General features: G+C 44.2%; 1 protein-coding gene across 4 annotated transcripts; it reads left to right on the forward strand.

Annotated features, from left to right (window-relative positions):
• The first annotated feature begins 163 nt into the window (after positions 1-163).
• Positions 164-14,305, forward strand: Akr1a1 (aldo-keto reductase family 1 member A1). Of its 4 annotated transcripts, none has more exons than XM_052717594.1 (10): positions 164-463; positions 8,494-8,580; positions 9,990-10,109; positions 10,412-10,563; positions 11,372-11,567; positions 11,841-12,040; positions 12,486-12,558; positions 12,686-12,772; positions 13,270-13,383; positions 14,156-14,305. In XM_052717594.1, the coding sequence occupies exons 2-10, from the start codon at positions 8,497-8,499 to the stop codon at positions 14,219-14,221; spliced, it is 1,092 nt and encodes a 363-aa protein (XP_052573554.1). In that variant the 5' UTR covers positions 164-463; positions 8,494-8,496; the 3' UTR covers positions 14,222-14,305. The 4 variants fall into 4 exon arrangements, with proteins under 4 accessions (XP_052573554.1, XP_052573556.1, XP_052573558.1 ...); XM_052717596.1 differs by having other exon boundaries at positions 165-463; positions 13,266-13,383; XM_052717598.1 differs by having other exon boundaries at positions 165-463; positions 13,304-13,383.
• The last annotated feature ends 296 nt before the right edge of the window (positions 14,306-14,601 follow it).

The raw sequence follows: 14,601 nt of genomic DNA on the forward strand, positions 1-14,601 counted from the left end.
ATCACTTTAGAGAAAGGATAGGCGGCCAGAAGGACCCACCAGGTATCATAGAGGCCCTCGTTCTCCAGGAAGTACAGGAATCGATGCCTAGAGAGGTGCTTGCGCGGTGCACTGTGGGACGGTTGGAGGTGCGGCCAGCCGCGCATGACTGTCCACGTAGCCTGTGCGCACGCGCAGTTTGAGGACCCCCGACCCTTCTAGAAGCTCGCTGTGGAGTTTGAGGTTCCCAGGGGAGGGATGTGCAAAGTCCCTGGTCTGGCTTCTACCGGCGGTACGACTTCACAGGACAGCGGGGGACTAGTAGGTCCCGCGCGTGATTCTGGAAGCCGGGCCCTTGCTCCTCCCTGGGGTGGGGTTTCGTCTTCACCGCCGGACTTAAGCCCGGGCCTGTCGGCCCAGTACTGGAGTGCAGAGCTCAATTCTGGCCACATTGTCTTCTCCGCAGCCTGCGCTCACTGCCAAGGTGAGTTCTTCCTACTACTGGCCCCTTTTTTTTTTTTAAATTTAAAAAAAAAATTTTTTTTCTGAGGAAGAAGCCGGGTTCGGCCCCGAGATTGAGCAGGGAGCGTCGTCATTTAGACGGATGTGGTTAGCCATTTTTTTTTCCCCCTGAGGAAGAAGCCGGGTTCGGCCCCGAGATTGAGCAGGGAGCGTCGTCATTTAGACGGATGTGGTTAGCCATTTTTTTTTCCCCCTGAGGAAGAAGCCGGGGTCGGCCCCGAGATTGAGCAGGGAGCGTCGTCATTTAGACGGATGTGATTTAGTTTCCGATTTGAGTTCTTCCTCTTATTCTGTTTGTTCCCAGATAACGTCTGTGTGTGTCTCTCGACCTCTGTTTCCTTAGAGTTGGAATGAGCAGGACATCGGTGCTATAGCGAGAACTGGGATAAACCTTTGAATTTGCCTGGTATATATCAAGTGCTTTGTAAATTTTAGTTGCCCATCTCTTGTTTTCTCATCTGCACGACACTTCTAGGGTCTCTGCCTTTCCTAATGGGGGCTTCTGGGATGTTTCTAGGAAGTGGCGGAAGTGGGAGCGAGAAATTAGCTTGATCAAGCCGTTGCCTTGGGTTGAGAAAACTCGGACATGTTATATAGATATCCTGTTGCCACCGAGCTCTTTTAAAGTGAAAATACCCGAACCTTCACTTCATCGAGCCTACTGTTAATGGACTCTGCCATTTAGACTTCATAGTCAGCACTGTAGGACTTCCCTAGGTTCTGATCAGGCCTGTTACTTTTCCAAGGTTCCATTTTTTAATCTGTAATACAGGTTTGATTTTAGTATGATCCTTTCTGGCCCGGTGGGATTGATTATTATTTATATGTATTTTTCAGACAGAGTCTCTTAAGAATGTTTTCTAAAGATTGATTTATTGTATGCCTATCAATGTTTTGTCTTCATGTGTGCATGTGCACCATGTGGGTGCGTGGTGCCCATGGAGGTCAGAAGGCAATGGATCCGCTGGAACTAGAGTTATGGGTGATTGTCAGCCGGTATGTGGGTTCTGGGAATCAAACCCAGGTGCTCTGTGGGAGAAACAAGATTTAAACAACTGAGCCATCTCTCCAACTGCAGAGACAGGGTCCCTTGTATCTTAGTCTTGCCTTGAACTTGTGATATGTAGCCAAGGTTGACGTTGAATCCTCTGATCTTCCTGCCTCCACCTTCTGAGTGCTGGAATTGTAGGAGTTTGTCACTGTCTGGGTTTTATGAAGTGCTGGGGGAGTCAAACCCTGGGAAGGGCACTTTACCAGCTGAACTACACCTCCAGCCCAGAATTTTAATCCCAGCACTGGAGAGGCAGAGGCAGGCGGATCTCTGTGAGTTCGAGGCCAGCCTGGTCTACAGAGCAAGTTCCAGGACAGGCACCAAAGCTACACAGAGAAACCCTGTCTTGAAAAAAATAAATAAATAAAAGAAGAAGAAGAAGAAAAAAAGTTTCAGGAAGGAACCAGAAATTCCAAGTGCTAACTCAATGGTAAGTAACAATTAGCTAGGCAGGTGTGAAGTTTGGGGAAAGAAAATGTGCAGAGACCTGGAGTCAAGTGCTGCTTGTTCATAGAGTCTGGGGAAATGAGGAATGTGGCAGCTAGTTTTAAAGGAGTTTGGACTTTAATCTTGGGAGAATTGCTGAATGCTATGAGCCAAGGAGTCACATGACTGGACTTGGTGAATGGATTTTGAACAAGTCCAAATTAAAAGTAATGGCTGGTTTAGGCAAGGGATGGTAGTGGTTATAGACAAGGCAAGGACAGTGGAGGCTAGTGTAAATACATGGGAAAGATTTATATTCAGTCTCAGGAAATGTGTGTATTTATTTTATATTTCCTTTTGGTGTTTCTGAGACAGGGTCTTAGTATGTAGTGCGGTGTCACCATGAACTTGTGGGGTCTTGCCTTACTTAGCCTAGGGTGTGCGCCATCGCACCTGACTCAGGAGAGTTGAAGATTTGGGCTTGTATATTTATTATTATTAATTTATTTTGTTTGTTTTGTGTCAGTCCATGCCTCTGCCTCCCACTGTCCAGCTTCTAACAGGATTTCTTTGTTTGTTTTTCAAGACAGGGTTTCTCTGTGTATCCCTGGCTCTCCTGGAACACACTCTGTAGACCAAGCTGGCCTTAAACTACCTCCTCTGCCTCCCGAGTGCTGGGATTAAAGATGGGAGCTACCACAGCCATGCAATGACCTAATAGAATGCAGCAAACAGAACAAATCTGGACCAGTATTACATATTTAGGATGATTTTTCAAGCAGAGTTCTTAGAAGTGCAGGAGAAGATAAAAGCTCCCTTATTTTGTTGTTACTGTATGAGTGGGAGTGGAGGTCAGAGGGTAACTTCAGGCATTGGTTCTTTCTACTATGGATGAATGCTCAGGATTGAACTCAGGTTGCCCATTAGATAACTTTCTAAAGAGTTCCATGAATAATACTGTGAACATGTCTGGTTTGTTTTACCAGAATAATTTTTTTTTAATTTAATTTTATTTTATTTTTCGAGACAGGGTTTCTCTGTGTAGTTTTGGTTGTCTGGATCTCACTCTGTAGACCGGGCTGACCTTTGAAATCCTCCTGGCTCTGCCTCCCGAGTGCTGGGATTAAAGGTGTGTACCACCACCACCCGGCCCAGGTTTGTTTTAATACTTGCTATCCAAGGCTTTGGGTCTGGTGAATTAGAGTATACAGAAAGAAGAGAATGAGTCACATAATGTGCATACTGCTTTAGATGTAGTTATCTCTTGACATAGTGGAGCTGAGATTCAAACCCAAGTTTGTGCATTTCTAGATTCTGGACTATCCTGCACCGTTGGGTACCTGTGGACCATTCTGGCAGAAAGGCCCAGAAGAACTAAGCATGCTAAACTGGTGTAGGAAAAGTGAGGGTTTTAGATGGTTTCTGAAAACACAAATTTGACCAAAGGAAAGTAAAGAGGATGGGGAAAAAGTCAAAGGACACTGGCATTGGTGGGAGGCAGAGGGAAGGTCTTCAAAGTCAGGAAACACTTCCTTTTTGTCTCGTCAGAAGCTCTACTGGGCTGTCTGTAAAGCCGTTGGTGCCTAAAGCAGACTATTAGAAAATCACAAGCCAGCGGAAATTACTTTCTGACCTGATTGGAATCTGTCTTCTGTGGCCCTTCCATTCCCTTCTCGGAAGTTCTTTTTCTTTACAGATCTTTGTTTGTTCCTCCTGCCTTTTACCCCACTCCTTTGGTTTTTAGTTTCGCCTGCAAATGGAATGAAGAAGCAAGATTAAGGTTTCTTCCATGTTCCCTATAAGCTAGGCCTTTGTTCAGTCTCCACCCTTGTAATTTCAGAGCCTTCTCATGCACTGGGAGAAACCTGGGGGAAGTAAACAGGTTATTGTTTCCTATCAAGCCCCTGCAGGAACTTGGCCTTAGAGCTGCTTGCTTGATCCTTAGGAAGTCTGTGGTTACAAAGATCATTGCACTTGGCAGTTTGGCTTGCTGCCTGGATTGACTGGTTTTGTTGTAGTTTTAGCAGAAAGAATGGCTTTTATATTCAAGTTTTGCTAGGCTATAAAAATTCTTTCAGCCAGAAATACTAGGAAAGCAATTTTGGTATATCTGTTTACTCACAGATTGTATTATTACCTGCCTTCCCATATATCTTTCAAAACTTGGGAACAAAGCTCATATTTATGAAGATGTTACTGGCAGGTAGATCAATCCCAGGAGCATATTTATGGTATTGATAAGATCAAGGGGAAAGGTTATTTCTACTTCATTGGCTCTTGGAATAAATATTCCCTCTTCCTTCTCTTTGATACCTCCGGTTCATTCTCCTTCCCACTTACTGGGGATTGAACCTAGGGTCCCAAACATGTTAGGTCAGTATTCCACCACTGAGCTATTGTTAATCCTAAAGATGTTAATCCCAAAGAGGTGAAAGACCATCAACCCAAATCGTCATAGCCAAATTAATTAAAGCAATCAATTTATTTATATTTTGATTAATTTATTTACTAATAATTTATTTGTGTACCCAGGCTGCCTCCCCTTAAGGTGGGGTTCAATAGACCAGCATTTTAAATGGGGGAGATAAGGGGGTTTTTTTTGTTTTTTTTTTTTGGTTTTTGGAGACAGGGTTTCTCTGTGTAGCTTTGCGCCTTTCCTGGAACTCACTTGGCAGTCCAGGCTGGCCTCGAACTCACAGAGATCCACCTGCCTCTGCCTCCCGAGTGCTGGCATTAAAGGCGTGAGCCACCACTGCCCAGCGAGATAAGGTTTTTATAGCTTGGGTAGGGGGTTTCCAAATGGGGCATTTGGCAGGGAAATAGGCAGGGTTACAGAAGCAGAACATAACAACATAGTCATAACAAGGTAGTTATAACAACCTTTTGAAACAAAGACTTGGTTGCCATTCCCTGAAGCAGGCAGTACAGAACCATCTGTAGGTAGAGTTACAGGTGGGGCATAGTCTAATCCTTGAGAAACAGATTTGATCATAAACAGGATTGAATCTAGTTTGTTTTTACCATAATATGACTAAGGAGGCAGCTGCTGGTTTATTTTTATATCCCCAGACCTCCTTTTTACTTTTTCATTTTGAGATAAGGTTTCATTGTATTTTCTAGAACGCCTTTCAATTCACTGTGTAGCCTAGGCATGTCTTGAACTTGTAATCTTCCTGCCTCATCCTCCCAAATGGCTGGGATTACCACCAGGTCTATCTTTACTTGTTTTATTTTGTTTAAAACAGGGTCTCACTGTCTTAGAACCAGCTCTGTAGATCAGGCTGGCCTCAAACTCACAGAGATCCTTCTGCCTCTGCCTCCCTACTGCTGGGATTAAAGGCCTGTGACATCAAACCTGGCTTTTTCTCTCTCATTGTAGACAAGGTCTCATATAGCCCATGCTGGCCTCCAGCTTGCTGTGTAGCAAAGGATAACCTTGAATTTCTCATTGTTTTGCTTTTATCCCTGAGTACTGGGATTATCAGCTTGTACAACCATGGTTTATATGATCCTGGGATTAAACCTAAGGTATAGTGAATGCTGTGTAACATTCTACTTACCGAGCTACACTCACAGCTTGTGGACACATGCTCTAATTACCTTATTTGTTCTGTTGAAAATTTCTTAGATTTATGCTTCACTACTTTTGTGCTGTATTGAAGTTTTATGGCTAGTTTCCCCTTGTAGGATTTTTGCCTTTGACTCTTGGTCTATTTTGTGTGTGTGTGTGTGTGTGTGTTACTAAATATAGGATCCTGAGCAGCCAGGTGTGCACTTTTATCACAGGGCTATAGTCTTAGCCCCCTTTCAGGTTTTTTTTTTTTTTTTAAGAGATTTATTTACCTGTTTGATCTACAAAGTGAGTTTCAGGACAGTCAGAGCTGTTATACAGAGAAACCCTGTCTTGAAAAAGCCAAAAAAAAAAAAAGATTGCGTGTGTGTGTGTGTGTGTGTGTGTGTGTGTGTGTGTGTGTGTGTGTGTATGTTTTGTTTTCTGAGACAGGGTTTCTCTGTGTAGTTTTGGTGCCTGTCCTGGATCTCGGCTCTGTAGACCAGGCTGGCCTCGAACTCACAGAGATTCACCTGGCTTTGCCTCCAGAATGCTGGGATTAAAGGCATGCCACCATGCCTGGCTGAGAGAGAGAGATGTATTGATTGATTGAGTGATTTTGTGTGCTTTTATATACATGTTTGTGTTCAGAGATATGCTTACAAATGTGTATGGAGAGGGGCTGGAGAGATGACTCAGCGGTTAAGAGCACTGACTGCTCTTCTAGAGGACCCAGCTTCAATTCCCAGCACCCACAACTGTCTGTAACTCCAGTTTCAGGAGACTCGAAACAACCCATGGTAAAATATTTTTCCCCCCATGGTAAAATATTAATGCACATTAAAAAAAAAAGTGCCTGCTACAAATGTGTGTGTGGAGATAACATCATGCCTGGCTTTTATGTGGGTGCTAGGATTCTCATGTTTGAGTGGCAAGTACTTTACCAACTGCGTCATCTCTCCAGCTTCCCCTTTTCAGTTTTATTTTGGTAGAGAGTCTTGCCAGGTCTCTCAGTCTGGTCTTAATCACAGTGATCCTGCTATCTCAGCTTCCTTAATGCTAGGATTACACGAGGACATGCTCTTTATTGTTGTTACTACATTTATTTGTGTGAGAATCTTATAGAGGTCAGAGGACAACTTGTGGGAGCAGCATCTTGTGCCACCATGTGGGTCCATGTGACCAAACTCAGGTCATCAAGTCATTGATCCACTGAGCCCTGCAATACATTCTTTTTTTTCTCCAAAAATTCAATTTTATTATTTTATGTGTATGAGTATTTTGCTTCTATATATGTCTGTGTACCATGTACATGCAGTGCCTGAGGAGGCCAGAAGAAGGCGTTGTATCTGGAATTACAGGTGGTGTGAGCTGCCATGGTGCTGGCAGTCCAACTTGGGTCCTCTAGGAAAGCAACTAGTGCTTTTAACTACCGAGCCATCTCTCTAGTCTGCATCCAAACATCTTAAAAGCCAGAATCAATAATTAATACGCCTTTGTTTTGTGGAATTCATTTCCTTTTCTATAGGACATGATGTGTGTGTGTGTGTGTGTGTGTGTATGTGTGTGTGTGTGTGTGTGTTAAGGAATATATATATACACACACATACACACACACACACACGTACATATAAGTATATATGTGGGTATATATATATATATATTATTTATTTATTTATTTATTTTTATTTATTTATTTTTTTTTTTTTTGGTTTTTTTTCGAGACAGGGTTTCTCTATGTAGCTTTGCGCCTTTCCTGGAACTCACTTGGTAGTCCAGGCTGGCCTCGAACTCACAGAGATCCGCCTGGCTATGCCTCCCGAGTGCTGGGATTAAAGGCGTGCGCCACCACCGCCTGGCAATTTATTTATTTATTGAGATAGAATCTTACTATATATAGCTCTGGTTGGCCTGAAATTTGTTACGTAAAGAAGCTGGCTTTTCAAGTGCTGGGATCAAAGGTGTGTGCCACCACAACTGAGTGAGATAAATTTTTTATAGATTTGTTTACCTATCTCTTGAAGCTTTTCCTTATATCCTTAATTTTTTCCACTTTGCTGTCTATATGGGACAAATAAGTTTACCTTTCTGATCCTATTTTCTCGTCTGAAAAATGGTAAGTAGTATATTTTGCTTGAAGGAGCCGGCTCAAGCCTCTGAACTTGGCCAGTCAGTCACGTCTGAGAGGGATTCAGAGAGTCTAGTCTCTCTCTGTGTTAGAAAGCTTCCATTTCTGAATTTGAAATGTTCCTGCTGGGGATACTCATGTCATCCTTAGAGGAGCCATCCTTTTCTGGGCCTGCTTTGCTGGGGCACTCTATCTCATAATGGCCTTTGTTTGTCCTGCACGGCCTGAGACCTGGCTTATTTGTCTGGTGCTTTGCGTTTATTGGAACTTGTTTCTGTTTTGGTTTAGTTTTTGGTTGTTGTTTTTTAATAGCCCTGGCTGGCCTAGAACTCACTGTGTAGACCAGGCTCACCTCGAACTCACAGAGAGCCACCAGCTTCTGCCTTCTGAGTGCTGGGAAAGGTTTTTGATTTCTTGATACAAGCTGGCTTGGAACTTTTGATCCTCCTCCCTCAGTTTCCCGAGTGCTGGGGTTATAGACTGTATCTCTGTGCTGGATTTGTGTTATGTGTGTGTTGCTAGACAAGTGTACCACTGAGCTACTCTCTCACTGTCAGAAACTGGAGCTTTTGAACACTGGTCTTTAGCCTTGCTGTATGAAGGCCAGCCAGGTTAGTAGTAGTCTAGTTAGTATTTGTCCAGGAGCTACTGGGTTTGGTTGATTTCAGGTACCTTGTGTCTGTCTCTGCTCACAAGCCCATTATAATGAGGTGTTTCCTTCCCACATCTGCCACCACTCCTATCTACCCCTTTCCTGAACCGTGTTTTGCAGCAGTGGATGGCTAGGCTTAAGGCAGCACTAACTTCCTCACTATTTTTTTTCTATCTGTGTTTTAGGGGATGATGGCTTCCTGTGTCCTCCTGCACACTGGACAGAAGATGCCTCTGATTGGTCTGGGGACATGGAAGAGTGAGCCTGGCCAGGTGAGTGATTGGGAAGAACAGAGAGACTACTTGGGTCTCTTGTCAGGGAATAGGAGGGATTTGCAAGAAGTGCCCTGTATTTTCCCCAATAACTCCTGTTATGTTTCTGGTAAGGATAAGTAAGGGTAGTGGGAAGAGATGAGGGAAGAAGGGACACCCGTGAGCCCTTAGGTTCCCCAGCTAACTCAGGAGGAACTGACGGCTGCAGAGCATCTGTACATAGTGCTATGGCAGAGTTGAGGTCTCTGTTTCTAGGTCTTAGCTCTTAGTCCCAATATATTACTTACCACCCCATGTTGTGATTACATCTCCTGAGCATTGGCCCCTCTTCGAGTGCATATTTTGGAGTTGGGAGCATAGTCCAAAGCTTGGGAAGTTACTGGGTCAATTGTATAGACAAGAGTTAGGGGGGAAAAAATTTTTTTGTTTTTGTTTTTTTTTTGAGACAGGGTTTGTCTTGGAACTCACTCTGTAAACCAGGCTGGCCTTGAACTCACAGAGCTCTGCCTGCATCTGCCTCCCAGTGCTGGAATTAAAGGTGTTGTTACCACTGCCCAGCGAGTTAGGAAAAGTTTTTTTTTTTTTTTTTTTGGTTTTTCGAGACAGGGTTTCTCTGTGTAGCTTTGCGCCTCTCCTGGAACTCACTTGGTAGCCCAGGCTGGCCTCGAACTCACAGAGATCCGCCTGGCTCTGCCTCCCGAGTGCTGGGATTAAAGGCGTGCGCCACCACTGCCCGGCTAGGAAAAGTTTTTAATTGAATTTTATTTTGTTTTGTTCTTCAAGACAAGGTTTCTCTGTGTAGTCCTGGTTGTCCTGGAACTAGCTTTGTAGACCAGGCTGGCCTTAAACTCACAGAGGTCTGCCTGCTTCTGCCTCCTGAGTTCTGGGATTAAAGGCATTTGAGGAGAACTTTTTTTTTTTTTTAAATTTTAGATTTATTTATTTTATGTTTTGTTGATGAATGTTTTGCCTTTGTATATGTATGTATACCATATGTATACCTGGTGCTCAGAGAGGTCAGAAGACTACATCTGATTCCTTGAACCAGAGTTAGAAGATTATGTGCTACCTTGTAGATGCTGGGAACTGCACCCAGGTCTTCTGGAAGAGCAGCCAGTGCTCTTAACTGCTGAGCCATTTCTCCAGACCTGAGCTTGAACTTCTGATCCTTCTGCTTTTATCTCCTGAGTGCCGATTTACAGGAAAAAGCCAGCACACTCTGTTTATTCTAGAGATCAAATTTAGGACTTCATACATGCTAGGCAAGCAGTCTACCATCTGAGCTATATTCCTAGCCTAGGATCATTTTTCATCTTCTCCCTCTGACCTGCATGGGTGACCTTCATATTCTCCTTCTCCCTTACCAGCTCAGACCAGTGAAACTGACATCTCTGTTTCCCTCCTGGCAGGTGAAAGCAGCCATCAAATATGCCCTTAGTGTAGGCTACCGCCACATTGATTGTGCTGCTATCTATGGCAACGAGACTGAAATTGGGGAGGCCCTGAAGGAAAATGTGGGACCAGGCAAGGTGAGAACTGGGGACACAAAGAAATGGGATATGAGAACTTAAGAGTGGCAGCTGGGAGTTGGTCTTGGATGAGGGAAACTGGTAATTAGCTCCCAGCATGTCCAGCTTTTTGACATTGTCATCTGTAAAGTTCATGCTTGAGAATTACATGATGGCATTAAAAAGAAAACCTCATATTTTAAGTTTATGATTTTGCATTGGGTCACATTCTGGGGCATACTTCTGTTCTTCTCCCATAGGTGTGGGTAGGTAAGATTGGGTTCCCAGGGCTCTTCTCACAGTAGGCTCTGCCTCTGTCACAGGCAGTGCCTCGAGAGGAGCTGTTTGTGACATCCAAGCTATGGAACACTAAGCACCACCCTGAGGATGTAGAAGCTGCCCTCCGGAAGACACTGGCTGATCTTCAGTTGGAGTATCTGGACCTCTACTTGATACACTGGCCTTATGCCTTTGAGTAAGCCTTGCCCCTACAACTTTTTCTGGAAGCTGGGGGTTGGGTGTGGTAGTGTTAGTAATTTATTATATTCATAGCTGCAGAACAGGATAAGAACATTTATCTGTGCAACAAGCAGAAGAGCTTATGTACCATGGGATCCTTGCCTTTCCTGCAGCCAGGTGATTAGGTATATAATAAGGATAACAGTATATACCCTGCATTTATATGAGTGGTCTCCAGTGCTCTATTGTTCAATCAGGAAACATGCTGCTCTTCATCTACAGTAGGTCCCCCAAGGTTTTGGATGTGAATGTTTCTCGACAGAGGGTATGAGAAGTCTTATATTAGCACTGCACCCTTGTCAGAAAGGGCAGAACTCCCCCTGAGGAACATGGCATTAAGGAAGCTGTACTAGAGAAAAGGAGATAGAATCTGGGCCTCTCAGCCAGGTGTCGTGTCGAATGCCTTTAATCCCAGCACCTGGGAGGCAGGGGTAGGCGGATCTGAGTTTGCGGCCAGCCTGGTCTTCAGAACTAGTTCCAGGACAGTGAGGGCTGCTACACAGCGAAACCTTGTCTTGAAAAACCAAAGAATTTAAAAAAAAAAAAAAAGATTCTGGGCCTATGAAAAAGAGAAGAAGGGATGGGCATTCCATGTAGAAGTAATACCTGAGTTATAAACTAGAAGGATAAGAAAGCATTGCTGTTCCTAATTCTTGTCACTTTACCCCTTGGTCTTAAGGTTTAGCACATAGAATAGCAGGATGAGCAGGCAGAGCAGAAGCCTGACATTTTTGCTGACACTTGGGGGGCTCTGTTTCACTCAGGCGGGGAGACAATCTTTTTCCCAAGAATGCCGATGGAACCATCCGATATGACTCTACCCACTATAAGGAGACCTGGAAGGCTCTGGAGGCACTGGTGGCAAAGGGTCTGGTGAAAGCCCTGGGCTTGTCCAACTTCAACAGCCGGCAGATCGATGACGTCCTCAGTGTGGCCTCTGTGCGCCCAGCTGTCTTGCAGGTAAGCACCACAAACAGATCAGTGGAAGATGGGTTATGTGTACAGAGCATGAGTCATCAGGTGAAGAGTCTCCTTAGTGGAGATAGCAAGTTGTCAGAGTGTTGTTGAAGGAGTTCTCTGTATAAAGGTGGATTGGAAGTCCTGGAAGAGCATGAACTCACCAGTGAGAACAAGTGGGCTTAGAGGTCAACAGCGAAGGGCTATTATATCCAGAGTTTAGTAAGTGGGTGTGGTCACTGCATGCTGAAGCATTGTTCATTGTTACTATTTTAGGTGGAATGCCATCCATACCTGGCTCAAAATGAGCTCATTGCGCACTGTCAAGCACGAGGCTTGGAGGTGACTGCTTACAGCCCCTTGGGTTCCTCTGATCGTGCCTGGCGCCGTCCTGATGAGCCAGTCCTGCTTGAGGAACCAGTGGTCTTGGCACTAGCTGAAAAATATGGCCGATCTCCAGCTCAGATCTTGCTCAGGTATGGGACATTTTTAAAGAACAGGCCTCTAGTAAGGGAAAGACTTGATTGGGAGGCATGGACTGAGGGAGTTTTTAATTTGCCAGAATAAGGCTGAGGATTTTTTTTTTTTTTTTTTTTTTTTTTTTTTTTTTTTTTTGGTTTTTCGAGACAGGGTTTCTCTGTGTAGCTTTGCGCCTTCCCTGGGACTCACTTGGTAGTCCAGGCTGGCCTCGAACTCACAGAGATCCGCCTGCCTCTGCCTCCCGAGTGCTGGGATTAAAGGCGTGCGCCACCACCGCCCGGCAAGGCTGAGGATTTTACCAGGTGGTCTGTAGTGAGGCTATAGTAAGTGTCACTGTTCTAATGAGGTTCAGGTGGTCTAGGATTTAGGGAAGGCTGAATTAAGATTAAAATAATGTCTCTGAATATTAACCCATTTTCCTTATCTTCATTCCCCACCTAGATGGCAGGTTCAGCGGAAAGTAATCTGTATCCCCAAAAGTATCACTCCTTCTCGCATTCTTCAGAACATTCAGGTACTTGGTCATTAGGTTCTGTCTTCTTTAATCTATTGAGATATCTGGCCCTGATTCTGCCTGCTAAGAAGCCAGTATTGAGAGACTCCAGCTACCACTCACACAGTTGTTTTTTTCTGTCTCCCAGGTATTTGATTTCACCTTTAGCCCTGAGGAGATGAAGCAATTAGATGCTCTGAACAAAAATTGGCGGTATATTGTGCCCATGATTACGGTAAAGATGTGTAACCATTCAGAGTCAGGGAACAGGGAAGAGGAGGTTTGGGGTGTGATAGCTCAGGTATGGCCTCAGGCTTGCTGGCTGGAGAAGGGACAGAATTTTGGTGGGATTGCTATCCAAGATGCAGAGCTTATTTCTTCTCTTTGCTTCCTCCTTCCCTGTCTTCTGTCTTCCTTCCCTCTTTTTTAATTTTTTTTTTTTTTTTTGAGACAGAGTCTCACAGTTTTGCCCTGGCTGGCCTGGCACTCATAGAGGTTTGCTTGCCTCTGCCTCCTGAATGCTGGGATTAAAGGTGTGTGCCATCATGCCTGCTCCCCACCACCACCCCTATCCCCCCCTTTTTTTTTTGAGTCAGGGACTTATACTATCGTTGATGCTTTTGTGGAACTCACCATGTATCTCAGGCTGACTTTGAACTCCTGCCATTCCTCCTGTCTGATTCTCTTTCTTTCCCTTTGCCTTTCTGTTTTCCTTTCTTTCCTTTTAGGCAGATTTTAAACTCCATTCTCCATTCTCTTGCCTCAGCCTACCAAGTTCTGGGCTACACCAAGCTTTGCTCCAATGGTCTCATTCTCTTGAAGTTGGGGAAAATTAGTATGACTCAGGTATAATGTACATAACCTGTGAGTCTTAGTCCTGCTTCTTGATTATCTTGTCACCTATTTAATTTCTCCAGTTAAATAATAAGAGAGGAGCTCAGGGGGCTGGAGAGATGGCTTAGCGGTTAAGAACACTGGCTCTTCTTCCAGAGGACCCAGATTCAATTCCCAGCACCCACATGGCAGCTCACAACTATGTCTGTAATGCCAGGGCCTAGCACTCTCTTACAGACATACATACAGGCAAAACACCAATAAAATAAAAATAAATAAAAAAAAAAAAAAAGAGGCCGGGCGGTGGTGGCGCACGCCTTTAATCCCAGCACTCGGGAGGCAGAGCCAGGCGGATCTCTGTGAGTTCGAGGCCAGCCTGGACTACCAAGTGAGTTCCAGGAAAGGCGCAAAGCTACACAGAGAAACCCTGTCTCCAAAAAACAAAAACAAAAAACAAAAAAAAAAAAAAAAAAGAAAGAGGAGCTAATAATACATTCTCAACCTTGTTGAAGTCTGCTACATATAAGGAAGTAAACAGATTCTAGGCACATTATTCCATTTGAGATTGTGAAGTCTTAAGGGTAAGGCCAACCATGTACCAGGCTGTGGGTTTGATGCTGGAATCACTATTGATGTAACATTAACTGAGATTTGGGTCCTACTAATGTCAGCTACCATAGTGCTAGAGATAGGTAAAATTCTTCAGAAGAATTGGAGGTAATGCTGTGGGTCTTTGGAATGTCACTGCTTGCTAATGGATTCTTCTACTTGTCTCTCTTTTCAGGTGGATGGGAAGATGGTCCCCAGAGATGCTGGACACCCTCTTTATCCCTTTAATGACCCCTACTGAAGCTATAGTTCCTCAGCTTCCCTTTCAGCTCTCCCGCTAAGTGTTGCCTGCTACACCTGAGAAAAATAAAGCCATTGGAATGTATGCTCTGTTTGCTTGACTGACTTGTTCTGTTAGGCTTGGGAGGGAAGTTGTCCTCAGGGATAGCACACAGATTCAGGATTGCTGCATGGGACTTGCCCTTAACTTTATTGGCTTTGGATTGACCTGTATACAGCTGAATTCAGGTAATGCCATCTAGTGGCTTTTTACTGTTGGTTTGTTCGTTCGTTCATTCATTCATTCATTCACTTATTTATAGAAGTTCTACATGCTTCCCTAGCACTCTACAAAAATGCCAAGTTTGTCATCTTCCAATTGATATACTGGTTCTTATTGAG

The sequence above is a fragment of the Peromyscus californicus genome, unplaced genomic scaffold, assembly GCF_007827085.1.
Source record: "Peromyscus californicus insignis strain IS unplaced genomic scaffold, ASM782708v3 Scaffold_5__1_contigs__length_169319896, whole genome shotgun sequence".
Taxonomy (NCBI): Eukaryota; Metazoa; Chordata; class Mammalia; order Rodentia; family Cricetidae; genus Peromyscus; species Peromyscus californicus.

Excerpts from the sequence above, each read along its gene's own strand:
- Akr1a1 (XM_052717594.1), top strand. The coding sequence starts at position 8,497 with ATGATGGCTTCCTGTGTCCTCCTGCACACTGGACAGAAGATGCCTCTG. Across the intron at positions 12,773-13,269 it reads ATATTGTGCCCATGATTACG|ATTTTAAACTCCATTCTCCA; the intron begins GTAAAGATGTGT and ends CCTTTTAGGCAG. Across the intron at positions 13,384-14,155 it reads GGAAAATTAGTATGACTCAG|GTGGATGGGAAGATGGTCCC; the intron begins GTATAATGTACA and ends CTCTCTTTTCAG.